Source organism: Myotis yumanensis, unplaced genomic scaffold, assembly GCF_028538775.1.
Source record: "Myotis yumanensis isolate MYYU_CA2020_CCGP unplaced genomic scaffold, mMyoYum1.0.hap1 SCAF_3, whole genome shotgun sequence".
NCBI classification, from domain to species: domain Eukaryota; kingdom Metazoa; phylum Chordata; class Mammalia; order Chiroptera; family Vespertilionidae; genus Myotis; species Myotis yumanensis.
The window spans coordinates 205,602,567-205,620,113 of NW_027223754.1; the positions used below are offsets into that span (position 1 = coordinate 205,602,567).

Sequence of the window (17,547 nt, forward strand, 5' to 3'; positions counted from 1 at the left end):
GTTTCTGTTTATTTATTTTGTTCTTTAGATTCCACATATAAGTGACATCACAAGGTATTTGTCTTTCTCTGTCTGACTAGTTTCACTTAGCATAATACCATCTAGGTCCATCCATGCTGTCATAAATGGCAGGATTTCATTCTTTTTTTATGGCTGAGTAATATTATATATATATTAGAGGCCCGGTGCACGAAATTTGTGCTATGGGCTTGGCCCTCGCAGCCCCAGCTGCCTTGTGGCCCTGTAGCCTGGCTGCTTCATGACCCCACCCACTGGTCGTTCTGGGCAGCTGGAGGCTGAGGGGATTGGGGGACTCCAGAGCATGGCAGTCAATTAGCATATTCCCTCCTTATTGGCTGTGGGTACCGCCATCTTTGTGATGGCATGAGAGTCAATTAGCATATCCCCTCTTTATTAGATAGGATATATATAGCACATCTTCTTTATCCACTCACCTCCTGATGGGCATTTGGGTTGGAAAAGGCCATTTTTAATTGCTGGGAGAGAAGCTAATTTGTGGCATGGGTGAGGAGAGGAAGAGGGGAAGAGTTGTGTTGACAAGGAGTTTTAACAAGAGATGGGCTACGGCAGCCTCGAGGCCGAGGGAAGTAGATAAAAGAGGAAAGACCATTCTAAGAAGCAGCTCTGGCCCATGAGGATGGAATGTGCCCTCAGTTGCTTTGGTTGTTGGCTGTCCTGTTGAGTATGACAGGCTCTGACGCTGAGCCACACGAGTCTCCAGTTCAGAAGGTTGGGCGTTATGTGTCCAGTGTAATTAGCGGTGGATTAATTTGTGCTCAGACACAGGTTTCTCTTTGACTTTGTGACCTTTCCTTGTGTGGATGCAGAATCTCATTGACAAAAACTAGCTTAGCACCAGCCCTTTACTTTCTGAAGGTTAATTATTACCTATCATGTGACTTCCATGAACGTTCTCCCCTTCGCCTCCCACCCCAGCTCCCACCTTGTGTGAACACGAGATAGGAGCTGGCACCGATGCACAAGCCAGATCAGTGATTATGAACGACATTAGACAAATACTTGTTAACACCCCTTCCCTGTCCTGAAATGAAGCTCATTGATACTATAACCTACCCACCTCCATAATTCTAAAAATTCAATATCAGCCCTAGCTGGCTTGGCTCAGTGGATAGAACGTTGGCCTGTGGATTGAAGAGTCCCAGGTTCAATTCTGGTCAAGGGCACATGCCCCGATTGCAGGCTCACTCCCCAGTAGGGGCTGTGCAGGAGGCAGCTCATCATTGATTCTCTCTCATCATTGACGTTTCTATCTCTCTCTCCCTCTCCCTTCCTCTCTGAAATCAATAAAAATACATATTTTTTAAGACTAGAATTTTAAAAAATTCAATATCATATCCTAACTATTATATGTATAAAGACAAACAAATTATTTTTATAATAATTTTTTTAAATATTTAAATGCTCAGGCAAGACGGTAGTAGAGGAGATAGGAAGTGGTGAGAGGCTTGTACATGTTCATAGAATCACCACGTATGCAATGCCTATGGGCATGTGTGTTGGATCCGTGGCTGCACAGTCAGGACAGGTTGGGTTTTGTTGCAATAACAAACACCCCAAGCGCCTCACTGCTCCTCAGTGTATCTCTCACCCACATCATGTTCAGTGTGGTGGGCAGGGGCTCTGCTCTTCCTACAGAGGTGCCACCGAGACACCCACAGCCACAATCCTGGGACAGGAGGCGTGGGAGAGTGCTCACTGGCTCTTAAGACTTCTTCTGGGAGCAACACACACCACTCACATTCATTGGCCCGAATAAGCATTGCAGCTGCACCTAACTTCCACCAGTCTGAAGGAATGACCTACTACCATGTGACCAAAAGGAGCAGACACCCATGGTGACTGGCACAGCCACCGAAATCCCATGGTGGCACTGCCTTGGTGTTGGGGTGGGGGAGGTTGCTGCCATTTTCTGAAATGGTGAACAAGTCTTGGTAAAGTCCTTAATAAATTATTTTCTCCCATAATTCAGTGTATTTTTAAATAGTTCAAAGATAATGTATCCTATATAATAGAAGGCTAATATGCAAATTGTCCCCTCGGGAGTTCGACTTACTGGAAGTTCAACTGCTCACTATGACATGCGGTGACCACCAGAGGGCGGCGTGGAAGGAAGGAAGGCCCCAGCTGGCAGCCTGGAGTAGGCAGCCAGCAGCCAGGGGAAGGAAGGCCCTGTTTGGCCCTGATCGCTGGCCAGGCCTAGGGACCCTACCCGTGCACAAATTTCATGCACCGGGCCTCTAGCGTATAAATAAAATGTATAAGTTCTAGATTTAGGGCCTAGAACATGGAGCGAATCTTCATGATGTGATTTTTTCTGCACGTGTTAGAACACCCAGCATCCCTTCCTCACCCCCCGCCCCCCCCACTAAATGTCACTATAGTCACTGAAACAAAACACAGCTATCCAAAGCGCCCCACAGGGGACGAAAGGAGCCCCACTGAGAGCCGGTGGTTGTGGCAAACCTGGCCGGCAGAATAGCCCGTCTGGCTGACATCTGATGAACTAGCGCGCACGGCCCCACATGCACACTGACTAAAAGCCCGGTGCTCCGGGGAAGCAGGGCCGCCCATTCTGCCCACCCCCCACCCCGCCATGTCCCACCCCCCCATTTGTCGCAAGTCACCGGGAGTCCCCAGTGCTCAAAACCAGTTCCATAATCCACTAGGCCCACAAAACCGCCCCGCGCTCTGAGGCATGGGTGAGGGGCCAGCCTGCCTCTGAGTGTCCGAACCTGGAAAATGGTGTGAAAGGGCTCGATGAGGTGGTCGAAAGCGACATTCACGATCCCCACCCACCCCCCAGGCAAAGGCCACGGCCCACATGTGAGGGGCCCCAGCCTCGGCCTCAGTGTCCATTTTCTATAAAGGAAGAGGCCTCCTTTGAGGAGTAGAAATATGTCAGCGAGACCCTGCTCTTCAAATGTGTTATCGCCGGTTTGATGATTTTGTTTCTATTTCTGTGCGAAATGCCAGCACAGAGAGAACTTTTATATTCGAGGGTGATCTGTGATCGGACAGAGGCCACAGTAAGTGAAGGTTTTGTGGCTATTTTTAAAAAAGATATACCTTTCACTTGTTTGGGAACACTAAATGAATGGGGAAGGAGAGAGAGAGACAGAGAACAATGAGACACACAAGAGATGGCATTTAAATTATTGGTAAAACGACAAGCGTGTGTGAGTTCGTGCTGTACTCAGGAAGCCTGGGCCAGCGCTCTCTTCTCACCTGATACCCCGAGCGCTGCTTCGCTAAGGCCAAGCCAAGCTCCAGCGGCTCGTCACGCGCACTCCTCACAGCTGACGCTCTGCACCAGGCCTTTCGTGCCCTCTCCCACGTCTCCATCTGGCTTCGTCCGGAGAGCCACAGTCCGTGGGCACAGTCACAGAGCTGGTGCTCACAGTGGGTGGGCACAGTCCCAGAGCCGGCGCTCACAGTGGGTGGGCAGTCACAGAGCCGGTGCTCACAGGGGTGGGCAGTCACAGAGCTGATGCTCACAGGGGGTGGGCACAGTCACAGACCTGATGCTCACAGGGGTGGGCAGTCACAGAGCTGATGCTCACAGGGGGTGGGCACAGTCACAGAGCTGGTGCTCACAGGGGGTGGGCAGTCACAGAGCTGGTGCTCACAGGGGGTGGGCAGTCACAGAGCTGGTGCTCACAGTGGGTGGGCAGTCACAGAGCTGGTGCTCACAGTGGGTGGGCAGTCACAGAGCCGGTGCTCACAGGGGGTGGGCAGTCACAGAGCCGGTGCTCACAGTGGGTGGGCAGTCACAGAGCTGGTGCTCACAGGGGGTGGGCAGTCACAGAGCTGGTGCTCACAGGGGGTGGGCAGTCACAGAGCTGATGCTCACAGTGGGTGGGCACAGTCACAGAGCTGGTGCTCACAGGGGGTGGGCAGTCACAGAGCTGGTGCTCACAGGGGGTGGGCAGTCACAGAGCTGGTGCTCACAGGGGGTGGGCAGTCACAGAGCTGGTGCTCACAGGGGGTGGGCAGTCACAGAGCTGATGCTCACAGTGGGTGGGCACAGTCACAGAGCTGGTGCTCACAGGGGGTGGACAGTCACAGAGCTGGTGCTCACAGGGGGTGGGCAGTCACAGAGCTGATGCTCACAGTGGGTGGGCACAGTCACAGAGCTGGTGCTCACAGGGGGTGGGCAGTCACAGAGCCGGTGCTCACAGGGGGTGGGCAGTCACAGAGCCGATGCTCACAGTGGGTGGGCAGTCACAGAGCCGGTGCTCACAGGGGGTGGGCAGTCACAGAGCCGGTGCTCACAGGGGGTGGGCAGTCACAGAGCCGGTGCTCACAGTGGGTGGGCAGTCCCAGAGCTGGTGCTCACAGGGGGTGGGCAGTCACAGAGCTGGTGCTCACAGGGGGTGGGCAGTCACAGAGCCGGTGCTCACAGTGGGTGGGCAGTCACAGAGCTGATGCTCACAGTGGGTGGGCAGTCCCAGAGCCGGCGCTCACAGGGGGTGGGCAGTCACAGAGCTGGCGCTCACAGTGGGTGGGCAGTCACAGAGCTGATGCTCACAGTGGGTGGGCAGTCACAGAGCTGGCGCTCACAGTGGGTGGGCAGTCACAGAGCCGGTGCTCACAGTGGGTGGGCACAGTCACAGAGCTGGTGCTCACAGTGGGTGGGCAGTCACAGAGCTGGTGCTCACAGGGGTGGGCAGTCACAGAGCTGGTGCTCACAGGGGGTGGGCAGTCACAGAGCTGGTGCTCACAGGGGTGGGCAGTCACAGAGTTGGTGCTCACAGGGGTGGGCAGTCACAGAGCTGGCGCTCACAGGGGTGGGCAGTCACAGAGTTGGTGCTCACAGGGGTGGGCAGTCACAGAGTTGGTCCTCACAGGGGTGGGCAGTCACAGAGCCGGTCCTCACAGGGGTGGGCAGTCACAGAGCTGGCGCTCACAGTGGGTGGGCAGTCACAGAGCCGGTGCTCACAGTGGGTGGGCAGTCACAGAGCTGGCGCTCACAGGGGGTGGGCAGTCACAGAGCGGGCCTCACAGGGGTGGGCAGTCACAGAGCTGGTGCTCACAGGGGTGGGCAGTCACAGAGCCGGTGCTCACAGTGGGTGGGCAGTCACAGAGCCGGTGCTCACAGGGGTGGGCAGTCACAGAGCTGGCGCTCACAGGGGGTGGGCAGTCACAGAGCGGGCCTCACAGTCAGGGGAGAGGTCACGTGGCTGTCCTGGGGCCTGACTCCTGCCCCTTGCTCCACTCATCAAACCCCCCCTGTCCTCAGGTTTCACACTTGCAAAGCCTTAGAATCAGCAAAATCCCAAGGAACCTTGGAACTGGGGAGAAGCCTCGAGACAGAGAGGAAGTATCTGCCACCCAGCCCACTGAGGATTCCAAACAAAAATTCAGTTGACTTATTTAAAAAAAGGCATTTTGTGCCCATCGACGGTATAAACTGAGAATATTTTCCCCTGCTGTGACCCACACATATCCGTGGAATGAGTAATGAACGAATGACGAACGGCGGGCGCTTCTCTGCATCCCTAATCGCTTTCTGCCCTGATTCAGTCATCGAGCACATGGTCTCCCGGACTGGACTGTCAGTGGTTCGGGGCAGGAACCAGCCTCCTCCGCTTTAAATCCTGCACACGTAGCCTGAGCAGAAGTGCCCAGGGCCTGGGCGTTCGATTGAATTACTATAAATGCAGGGAATTTTTTCCAGGCTCCAAGATCAGAAAGCACCCTCTCCCATGCCCTCCCCTCTCCTCTCTCCCACCTCCTCCGAGATCATCCAGGTCCCAAGCCGGGCTCAGGTGCAGATGCAGACGCAGACAGAGGGAGGTGGACCCTTTAATGTTGTCACCTGATGCTGCAACACGGCCTGGCAAGCGAGTCTGCCAGGACCTGAGACGGGTCTGCATTGGGCGGATGAGCTCTGCCCTGTTCAGCGGCCATGAACCTTGGTGTGGGCTGGGGTGGGGGGCAGGGAGGTCGAGTTCATTCCAGGGGGCTGAGCCCCGGCAAGGACCTCAAGGGCAGGGCCACTGGGTTGCTTCCCGGGAGCCCCTGGAAATTGATGGGGCCTCCCCGAGTTGGTGCTTTGAATCTTGGATGCTATTCAAGGCCCTCAAGGCTTAAGCGCCCAGAGGGACCCTGACCACCAGACCCTTGTCCACGCCCCTGCCCTCGGCCTCCGCTCCAGCCCGCTTCCTGGCTGCCGCGGGCACCTGCCAGCGTTTTATTCTGGGTCCCTGAAGTCAGACTCACGGGTTCCGCCCGAGCACTTGACCTTGGTAGATATGGATTTTGTCTCTTGGCTCGTGTGTGTGAGCTGTTCCCCTGTGTCTGTCCTTTCTCTGTGGCCAGAAGGTCAGCACTTGTCACGGGCTGGCCGCCGAGCTATCTCCCTTGCTGGAGGCCCCCCGCCTCCCAGGCCACCACTTGAGCCCAGCGCTGCCACTGATGAGCCAGCGTCCTTGGCCTGTCGCTTCCGTTGTTCTGACCTGCCATCTCCCCTGGTTCTGTGCCCCTGCTCCTGGCACCGAGCAGCCCAAGTGACAAAGGTCTGCTGAGCGGCCCACTTTCCCCACCAGACGAGGCTCCCCCTCCATTCCCTGAGCCCAGCGTTGTCCCTGCCGCTGGGTAGGGGCCCACGGGAAGCAGTTCCCCGCCCCACCTCCCCTGCCCTCCACGCCTCCCCCTGGCCCTCCTCCTCCCCGCTGGGCTCCGCACACTGAGTCCCACTGTCCGCCTTCCCACCCGCCTCCCTGGGAGCCCCTTCACCTGCTTGAGGGATGAAAACTCCGGGCGGAAACGGTGGTGTAACAGAGTCTTTTATTAAACCAGGTGAGTCCCTCCATCAGCTCAGAGGGCACACGGCTGTCCTGGGCACCCCACGCCTCCCAGGGGCTGGGTGTGGCTGTCCCACCCAGCCCAGACCTCCTTCTCTTTGCCAAGGGACATCCCGCTGTCTCAGGGCCGGGTGATGGGCCAGAGGGGGACCGTGGCTGGGGCTTCGTTTACAGCTTAGATTTGGGGTGGAAGGTGAGGATGCAGGGGTGGGTCAGTTTGGAGGTTGGAAGGAATTGGGTTGGGGTTTAAGTGAGAGGAGAGGTAAGTACAACCCAAACTCTGCAGGCCCCAGTGAGCCGCTGCCACACTTCTCCCTGTTCCCACGGGGATGCTCCCCCATGGGGAGCCCCGCCCCGAAGCCGCCTTGCCCGCCCCGCTCCCAGCCCCTCCGCCGCTCCCACCCACCGCTCGGACACAAAACAGACAGCAGAAGCAAACTCTACACAACTATGTGAGATTCGGTCCCCACCCTGCCCTGCAGCCTGGGCCCAGGGGGGTGGGGGTGGGCGTGGGGGTTTCGGGGGGCTTAGCCCTGGAACCCCAGCTCCTTGTACTTGGCAGCCATGTCGTTCCGGAACAGCTCCAGGGCCTTCTTCATGGCGGCCTGGGCATCATCCCCGAAGTCCCCGCCGAGCTTGCTCTTCAGAACCTCGATGATGGAGTCCGAGATGAACTGCAGGGAGGGGGCGAGAGGGGCAGGTCAGGGGCCGGGCCAGCCAGGAGCCGGGTAGGAATCAGGCCCAGCCGGTCTCTTTCTTCAGCGCCACTTGTCCAGCACCTACTATACACTGGGCACCTCTGAGTGGTCTCCACAGACTGACTCCTCTGATCCCCGTGACCCGAGACAGGGGTGGATGGGGAAACTGAGGCCCATCTTGGCACAGATGAGGAAAGGTGACGCCGAATGCCCAAGACCCTGTAGCCAGGCGGCCGGCTCACCCGCTACCCTCAGCTGGTGCTCAGGACGAGGACCCAGCCTCAGCGCTGAGAGAGCTCCGGGCACGGCCACTCCCGGGGTGGGGGTGGGGGTGGGGGGTGCTCACGGTCTGTGATTTTATCCAGCATTTTGGAATCAGGAAATCTAGGAAGAAACCATCTCCATTTGCGTGTATTTAATGTTTGCATTAATGGCTTAGTGTGGTCATTGCTTTAAATAGCCTATTGGGGGCGCAGGGGGCGGGGGGCAGGGTACGGAGCATCACATTTCCTGTGCCCAACACAGCATTGCAGCTCAAACATACTGGTGGGAGGGAAGGAGGGAGAGGCGGACAGGGACCCGGCCCGCGGGGCTCAGCCCCGGGCAAGTCCCGTCTCCCATTGGCCCACTGGCCTCACCGTCACCACGGTGCCACCGCCAGGAACACGGAGGCAGGGACATCTACAGCACAGGCTGCTACGGGCTGGAGGGTCTCGGGTGGAAAAATCTCCTGCACCTTTGCAACGGCTCCTCAGTCTGATGTCAGCCACGCGTCGGCCAGGGGTCGTGTACAGAGTCCCGGACCGGGAAGGGGCCAGACCGGGGTCTGGGCTGGAGCTTGTACCCAGGGGGCTGTGGATGACCAACAGCTGGAGCCGGGGATGGAGCCAGGGGCTGCACCGAGGTCGGGGTTTTCCCATTTTCTCAGGGCACCTGGGGGTGCAAGTGACCGAAAGCGCGGGGGGAGGAGGAGCGCGCTGAGGGAGGCCTCAAGAAGAGCAAGTTTCCACACCCAGAAAACACCTGCCTTTGAGCCTTGATTTGGGGACATATGCCACGTTTACCTTTAATGTTATAAATGCAACAAAATGCAGTGTGGCTGCGGGTGCAGAGAGCAAGCCCTGCCCTTGAAAGTGTGGGGACTTCAAGGACGCCATCAGGCTCCCCAGCTCAGCCTTTCCCGAGTCTACGGCAGAGCCACTAACGCCTGGAAAGCTGTGGGCTGGGGCAGCTGGACAGGTGAGAAAAGACAGTGGCCCCTCACTCCCAGGTGAGACGCAGCAAGAGTTCAGCGAGGCCAAGAGCATTCATGGGGCTCAGTCCTAACTGTTTATAGCAGATGACGCTCGTCGGCATCGACCTGGGCTCTAGTCCGCTAGCTGGTGGTGCCGACCTGGCTACCTGGGTTTCTCTCTCAGCCTCGGTGTCCTCGTCCCTGGAGAAGGGATGGGTCATTCCGTTGCCCGGTGAGCCCACCACAGGCCACTGGGGCTCGGCCGTGGGAGAGAGCCCGGGTCTGCCCTTGAGGAGTGCAGTCCCAGCCGGGGGACAGCTGGGTATAGAAATAAATTACAACACGTCTGGGCAGGTGACATGACAGGAGGAGGATCAAGCGCCTTTGCTGGGGGAAGGGCTGGCGGAGGGAGCAGCTGACTGCCCAGCACAGAGGCGGTGGCTTTGGAGCTGAGCGTTGCATGACGGACAGGGATTTGGCAGGAGGAGGTGGGGAGGGCGGGGAGCACAGTGTGAGCTGATCTCAAAGGCAGTGACGCTCCGTGGGCAAGGCAGGATAGTTTGCGTGTGACTGGGTGGCGGGGGGCCCGTAGGGGTTCAGGAAGATGAGGCGCTGGCTGTTGGTGGTGCTGGTGGTTGATGGGGGATGTTGTGTCACAGGGATTAAGACCGTGGGTTCCAGAGTACCCCAGATCAAGCTATACCTCCTGGCTGACGGGCTGTTCAACCTTGGGCAATCTGCTTAACCTCTCTGAGCCCTCAGTTTCCAAATCTGTAAAACGGGGATTTAAAAAAAGGTACCTGCCTGGGGCAGGGACTGCTGATCGCCTGCCCAGTGTCCGTTTTCTAATTGTATTTGGAGTGGCAACAGACTACACTCGGCAGTTTTCCGAGCTGACAGGGGTGGTCTTATAACCAACGCCTGGCCAACAGAGTGTGCACAACACTGCTGGATGAGGTTTCTGAGACTCCTTAAACCAGAGCCTTCCTCTCCTCCTCCTGCTTCCTGTTTAGAATCTGGACCAGATGGCTGGAGCTCTAGCAGCCACCTTGGACGGTGAGTCAACTCTGGAGGGCAGAACAGAAAGAGCCTCTATCCCTGGGGCTTCCTACCAGCTCTGACTCCCTCCCTCTGCACTTCATTTGTGTGAGAGGAAAGGAGACACGGAATGCGGCTCCTAACCTTTGGGTGTGATTGTGAGAATTCCATGTGGTGACTCAGGTTGATCCTATCACCATTATCCTTACGCTCCCTGCACACCAGCCTGCCTGCCGTTCCTGCCCCCAGGGGCTGCGCCATCCATTCAGCCCTTTGTCCCCGAGCTCCTAGTGCTCCCTGTCACCACGTCCCCTCCTCCCCTAGGACGCCTGAGGCTCTGTCGCTTCCTCTGTAAATATGCTGGAACCAATAGAGCCAGCCTGCTGGCCACCCTGCCCCAGAACTGAGCCCCAGCTGCTGAGCTCCAGCCACAGAGTCCTGCATGTCACACACCCAGTGGCACCGGGTCAGGAGCCGGGGTTCTGCAGGGGCACAGACCTCGACTGAATCCTGGCTCTGCCACTGGCTACCTCTGTGACCACGCACCAGCTACTTCACCTCTCTGTGCCTCAGTCTCCTCATCTGTCGAGTGGGTATGATAAGAGCACCTACCTGTGGAGAGTGCAAGTTGTGCACCTGATCCCCACTCTCCCCTGCTTCCTTGGTAACGACATACTGATTTGGGAGAGAAATATATACAATCTCAGTGACCCCAGGAGGAAGGCCAAGTGGGTGCCAGCTCACCTTACAGATGAGGAGACCGGAGCCCAGAGAGCAGTGACATAGGTCACCCAGCGCGTTAGTGGCAGAGCTTCTGAGATCACTCCCTCCATCCTCTCCCCCTGCCCCTGGCCCCCGCTCCGCACCTCCAGGTACTTGACCGGGACCTTGTGCTTGGTGGCGTGGGACTGGGCCAGCGGCTTCAGCTCCGCCTCGTGCTGCCCCTTCTTCTTGAGGATGCCGCCCAGGGCCGTGAGCACGGTGGCACCCTGCTTCTTCAGGTCCTCGGAGGCCCTCATCTCATCCTCCGACTTCAGGTTCTTGAGCTTTTCGAACTTCTCCTGGGTGTCGGGGTGCCCCCGAAAGAGACTGTGGGAACAAGGAGGGCTGGAGTCAGACGCGGGAGCATGTAGTGGGGTGTGGAGGTGGCCAGACTTGAGCTCAAATCCAGACTCCCCCGCTTCCCAGCTGTGTCACCTGGGGCAAGTCCCTTCACCTCCCCGTGCCTCAGCTTCCTCATCCGGGGAATGGGGCTAACTGGCCCCTGCCTATAGAAGTGCAGTGAGGATTCAATGAGGTCACATGTGCTGCGTGTTGTAGAAATGCTTGCCATTAGGAATTTCCATGCCTTCCTCTTCTCCCTTGTTACTTGAGAGGCAGGAAGGAAAAGCTCCGCTGCGTTGCACCCTGGCCTCACCCCAGCTTTCTCTAAGGGGTTCGGAGAGTAGAGGTCAGAGTAGCATCAAGGGCGGAACAGAGGAGGGGGCCAAAGGACGCTGGCTTTGTTGAGCGCCTGCCACGTGCAGGCCCCGTGCTCGGCTCTGCACCTGCACTGCCCTTGGGGTCACAGTACCCCCACGTCACAGGTGAGGAAACAGGCTCCGAGGTGTGAAGTCCTCGTCCCATATTCCAGGGCTGGAGGGCAGCAGAGTCAGACTGAAGGCAGGACTGAGTGACTCAAAATGTCATCCATGCTGGGGACCACCTCTGCAGCTTCCTGCCTCGGGCTCATCCTTGCGCTGCTTACATACTTCCAGCGACGGGAGGCTCACTCCCTGTGAGAGCCGTGCCACCCAGAGCAGCTCTCGGGCTCAGAAGGCTCTTATTTTGAGCCCAAACTCTGATTTCCCTGCACCTCTGACACCCCTTACAGTACAGATGGCGATGGGCCCTGGTGGGAGCCACCCGCCAAAGACCAGGTCCTCGCTCCTGCCAGGGACCCAGCGAGCTGGCCACAGAGGGATCCTGCCTGGGACCCTGAGCAGGTGCCTCCAGCCTTGGACCTGTCTTTCCTGCTGCGAAAAGGCTGGTGGTGGCTAAAGGGAGTCGTGGTGGCCCTGGGTGGGGGTGACTTCCCACTTCACTCCTGGGCCTACAGAAGGCCACAGCGGCAGGCGACCAGCCCAGGGTCACGCGGCCAGTCGGTGGCAGAACCTGGACCCGAGCCCAACCTTGGGCGGCTCCATAACGGGCGCTCTCTCCCTCGAGTGCCCCCTGAAATGTGTGGAGGAGAAACCCCATCTGCCTGCTCCCTCTCCTCCCAACTGTGGACACAGTATAAGTGTCTCCCCGTACACACCTGTGCTCACATGCACGCACACGCATGCACTCACAAGCACGCTCCACACGGCACCGACAGGGACCCTCCCTTCCCGGGAGCACCCCCGGCTCGCCCAGAAAGCCCGGGGCTGTCCACAGCCCAGCTCAATGTCACCACCTCACCCCGGGGCCCCGGCCAAGCCTCGAGTGTCACTGACAGCTCCTCTCTGGCACCTTCCGCCCGAGGGTCCATACTCCTGGCTATCGTTATCTGGTGACGATGATCCTGGAACTCCTGCTGACAGAAGTGAGACCTGGCACCCACAGGCGGGGCCCGACGAGGGGAGATGGGGGGAGACTGTCTGGGGCAGAATGGGGCCAACGACCTGGGACCCTCAGGCGGGGCCCGCTGAGGGGAGATGGGGGGAGACTGTCTGGGGCAGAATGGGGCCAACGACCTGGGACCCTCAGGCGGGGCCCGATGAGGGGAGATGGGGGGAGACTGTCTGGGGCAGAATGGGGCCAACGACCTGGGACCCACAGGGATCTCAGACATTTTGGGAGTCGCCAGGTGTCTGGGACTGAGAATCACGGAAGCTGAGCTCTGGCCCCAGCTGTCTCCAATGTGCTGTGTGACATTAAAGAAGCCACTCAACCTCTCTGGGTCTTTCTCAACCATCTGATTTCTCAGCCTCCGAATTCTAAGGCAGGACCCCACCTCAGCCTCTGCTCTGAGCACAGCTGGCACAGAGGGAGCCCGGATCTGTTTCTCACGGTACCAGAGGGTTTGTCTAATGAGTGCCCACGGCTCTCAGTGCCCGCAGCTGAGCGTCCCCGGCACAGCCGCAGAGGCCAGACCGGACTCGCCTGACAGGAGCAACCCCCAGCATGAGCTGCCGAAGCACCTCGTCTTCGGAAATGGGTGGCCGCGTTTTCCCTCGCGTTCCAGCAACGCCCCTGGCCTTGTGGTTTTTCACCTCCGATTCCATCTCCAACCTGCCTGGTTGTCACAGTCTGCAGGCAGGTCAGAGAGAAACGAGGCCGGTTTCCGTGTCCGCTGAACGGACGCCAGCCAGACACCCCCCCAGAGACCGAGGACCCGGCGGACCTGCAGGATTCTTCTCTGCACCGGCACCAAAGAACCAGAGCGGGGCTGGGCCGGGACCGTGGGCCAGTATCGCACAGCAGTGAGACCAGGTGCGGTGAGTGCACGCTGCCTGGAATTGAATTCCAGCTGTGTGGCTTTGGGCAAGTTACTTAACCTCTCTGATGAACCTGGCGATGATCATCATTTCAATCTCATAAAGACGTTGCGAGTTAGTATCTGGGAAACACTTGACACAGGGCCTGGCAGTCAGTGTGTACGGTTCCAATATTCACTGTCCTCATTTCTACCACCATCATCACCTCTGTCGCATCGCCACCCTCATCTCATCATCACCTCCATCGCCACCCCCATCAGCCTGCACCACAGCAGCAGTGTAACTGTCAGGGTCAGGAATGTGGGGCTCTGCCTACAGCTGCCCCCGGCTGACTGAGATGCTCAGGCCGTTTCCTCCTGAACCCTCGCTTCTGGAACCAGACGCTCCAACGGCCCCCCAGCTTTCACGCTCTAGAACAGCAGTTCTCAACCTGTGGGTAGCGACCCCTTTGGGGGTCGAACGACCCTTTCACAGGGGTCACCTGAGACCATCGGAAGACACATATATAATTACATACTGTTTTTGTGATTCATCACTACGCTTTAATTATGTTCAATTTGTAACAATGAAAATACATCCTGCCTATCAGATATTTACATGACAATTCATAACAGTAGCAAAATTATAGTGATGAAGTAGCAATGAAAATAATTTTATGGTTGGGGGTCACCACAACATGAGGAGCTGTATTAAAGGATCGAGGCATTAGGAAGGTTGAGAACCACTGCTCGAGAACATGATCACGAGAGCCCTCAGCTGTAGTAACAGGCCCAGCTGAAGCCAACTGCCCTCTTTGGTAACCAGAGGCGTGGGAGACGTGACCTTCCAGGTTCATCATCTGGGGCAGGACCAAGAGGCCAGGTCACACCGGGGCACCGGCAGGCCTGGGAGCCAGCATCCTCTCCCTGCCCTCCCCCACCCCCCACTGAGCAGGCAGAACCAGTTGGCATGGTCTCTGCGTGTCCCGCAGCCTCGGATGTGATAGGGCATCAGGCTCTCTGGATTCTTAAGGAGCCACGAGCCTCAGGCATCACGTCTTGTCCCTGGCGCCTGGCCCGTGGCAGGACTCTCCGAGCCACCCTGGGAAGGGAGGAAATGCTTCCCCTGATGACACCATGCCCCGAGTCTCCTTCAACATCCAGGGACTGCCTCGGGGCTGGCGGCTCCCAGAGCACCTTGGAGACTCCTGCTCTGCACACGGGTCTCGCACCCCGACTTCCCCGCCTGCTCTCCTGCAGCAGGGAGGACCATGGACTTGGGGAGTGCCAGCGCAAGAAGGGAAGGGTCTCTGAGACCATGGCAACCCCCTTCACTCAACCAATAGGAAGCAGAGAGGAGTAGTGGTGACCTTTTCAAGGTCACACAGCAAATTGGTGGCTGAGGAGTTGATGTCAACCTGGGGGGGAGCCTTTTGTCCAATCCAACAGGACCTGTGGCAGCCCAGCAGCCAGACCACAGCGACAGGAGGAGAAAGGCAACAGAGAACTCCCTTGACCGTTCTTCCTCCGTGTCTCCAGCGTGGACCACCAAGGGCGCCCAGGACCCACCATTCTCCCAGTGGGAGCTGGAAGTGGGTGAGGCCCGGAGAGAGCGCAAGGGCACCTGAGGGGAGAGGAACACCTGGCCTGGCTCAGAACGAAGGAGGAATTCATCTGTGAATTGAAGTGTGAAGGACGATCCACTCGCTAGTGGCAACCCCGCAGCCCCTTCCTCCCAGGCGTGGAAACGCCGGCTGACACAGGTGTCTGACCTGGGCTGCCCCGGGCACGAGGGAGGGGCCGGGAGAAGAGGAGACTGGATCCCCGTTTGGGGAGGAGGGCAAGGGGAAACGAAGTTCCATTCACAGGCCACCAGCCACCCCTGTATCCAGACCTTGGAATTCTTTGTTCTTTGGTTTACTTGGGAACCCCTTGCTGTCGGAGGCAAGGTGTGTGGAGACCACACCACTCTGAGCGCTCAGATTCAAGACATACTCGGAGGCAAAAGCCACTTATGGGCCCCCGTCACCTGCTTTCTAATTATAATACTTAAAGGGCTCTAGGCTGGGCTTCGTCTGTAGCAGTTATGAACTCTGCAACTCACTATATGCCAGGAAGAGTGCTGGGCCCCTTGCCAGCATCATCTTATATCATTCTCACTTTGACTCGATTATGTAGATATTGGGATTTCCCCTTGTGTAGGCGAAGAAATCGAGGCTCAGAAGTCACACAACCGCTCAGTGGCAAAGCTTGGTCTAGAGCAGCGGTTCTCAACCTGTGGGTCGCGACCCCTTTGGCGGTCGAACAACCCTTTCACAGGGGTCGCCTAAGACCATCCTGCATATCAGATATTAACATTACGATTCATAACAGTAGCAACATGACAGTTATGAAATAGCAACGAAAATAATTTTATGGTTGGGTCACAACATGAGGACCTGTATTTAAAGGGCCAGAAGGTTGAGAACCACTGCTCTAGAGCTACATGTCTCATCTTGAGGGCCATATCTTAACCTTGCGACTTTACAGACTTCAATGGACTTGTGACAGGGGGTGGGTAGGTGGGGGATGTCATCCCCTCTCAGGTCCTTTCTATCCTCATCTAATAAGTGAGGCAGCTGGATGAGGTCCCTCAGGGGCCCCTGTTAACTGTCTATAATTCCTCGTGGTGGGCTCAAGGTATCAAGCTTTTCCCGACTGCAGACATAGGTGTGAGATGGATCCCTTTCCTTTTCTGACTCCAATCTCTGACATTTAAAAGCAAAGGAGAACCAAATGAGGCAGGGGGAGGGGGGGCGCAGTGAGTTAACAAGCTCAACTAATACAGCCAACTGGTCGACCCCGGGCAAAGGTTCCACCTGCTGTCAAACACCCTGATCTCGGGGAAGCCCGTGATAGGACAAGGCAATCTCTTCCTTTTACCTGATGAGGACGGCTTGCCCGTGGCCCGGGATGTCGGCCTCCACCTTGGCCCAGGCATTCAGCACCAGCTGCCATTCCCCGTCGCTGAGCCCCATGGCGTAGTCTGAAGGAGACAGAAAGAGCAGGTGTAGGCTAACTGGGTGTCCTGGTCCCGGCAGCTGGGGTTTGAGGCTGCCTGGCCCCAAAGGGGTTTTATACCCTCCCGATGCCTGACACAGATCACTTGACAGCTTGCTCCCTCCCCGCCCCCCGCCCCCTGGCCCCCACCTCCACACAGGGGTCTAATCTCCTCCTTTCTCTGGCCCTTACATGGAAGCTATTTCGGGGCAGGTGCCATTGTGGGGAGGTAGGACAACTCAGGCCACGCGGGGGTGGGGGTGGCTGTGTGTGTGGAAAGAGTGGGGAGGAGGAGGGGCCACTGTCTGGACTCTCAAAGGCCAACACAAAGGGCACCACCAAGGCCGTTGCCAGAAGCCTGAAACCCAACTCTCCCTGCTGCCAGCGAGGGGAACTGGTTTGGGCAGCAGGGGCCCTTGTCCGTCTCCTGGTGCACACTCTCCCGCTTTGCCAGCATGCCCCTCACCCAGATGGGCTTATGCTGGCAGACTGGGGCAAACCCATAACCTCTTGGGGTCTGGATTTTTCTCGCTCCACCCAAAGAACCGGCTTGTGGCCTTGCTCAAATACTTCCCTCGGGGAAGTTTCGCTTGACGTACCCCCTCAAGGCACAATTTGTGGCCTCCTTCCATTTGTCTGCCTGTGGTCCTATTGTATGGCTCCCTCACTGCCGCCTGTGTCTTTGTTTCCCTTCAGATTCCCCCATTAGTATGCAGAGACTGTGCTGGGTGCCAGGCCCTGCTCCAAGCACCTTACTTTTGGTAACTCCTCAGGACACATCCTGACATTCTCCCCATTTAACGGAGAGGAAGCTAGGGAAGCTTGTCAGTCACACAGCTAGTGGGCGGAAGAGCTGGGATTTGAACCCAGAGAGCCGGGCCCCTGAATACTTTACTCTGATGTTCAAGCGGACAGGGGCTCTGTTTTATTCATCTGTGTATCTCTTGGACCTCACACAGTGTCTTGTACCAGGTTTGAGTGGAATAAATGCTCATTGAATAAAATGATGGTGGCCTTGCATGGAAGGCAAGTGAAGATGATTGGCCTTCTTTAAATCCATCCATCATCATCTACCCATCCTTCCATCCATCATCCCCCATCTGTCCAAGATCCATCTATCCAGCCTTCCACCCACTCATCCATCCACCCATCCACCCACCCGTCCATCATCCATCCATCCATCCATCCATCATCCATCATCCATCACCTATCCACTGACCCCCTCCATTCATTTACCCATCCTTCATCTAT

General features: G+C 57.3%; 1 protein-coding gene across 1 annotated transcript; it reads right to left on the reverse strand.

Annotated features, from left to right (window-relative positions):
* Positions 1–6,812: 6,812 nt before the first annotated feature.
* On the reverse strand, positions 6,813–16,358 carry MB (myoglobin). The gene is made up of 3 exons (XM_070411008.1): positions 16,180–16,358; positions 10,685–10,907; positions 6,813–7,522 (listed from the first exon to the last, which is right to left on the reverse strand). Exons 1-3 carry the CDS (start codon positions 16,272–16,274, stop codon positions 7,376–7,378), a joined length of 465 nt encoding a protein of 154 aa, XP_070267109.1. The 5' UTR covers positions 16,275–16,358; the 3' UTR covers positions 6,813–7,375.
* Between the last annotated feature and the right edge of the window lie 1,189 nt (positions 16,359–17,547).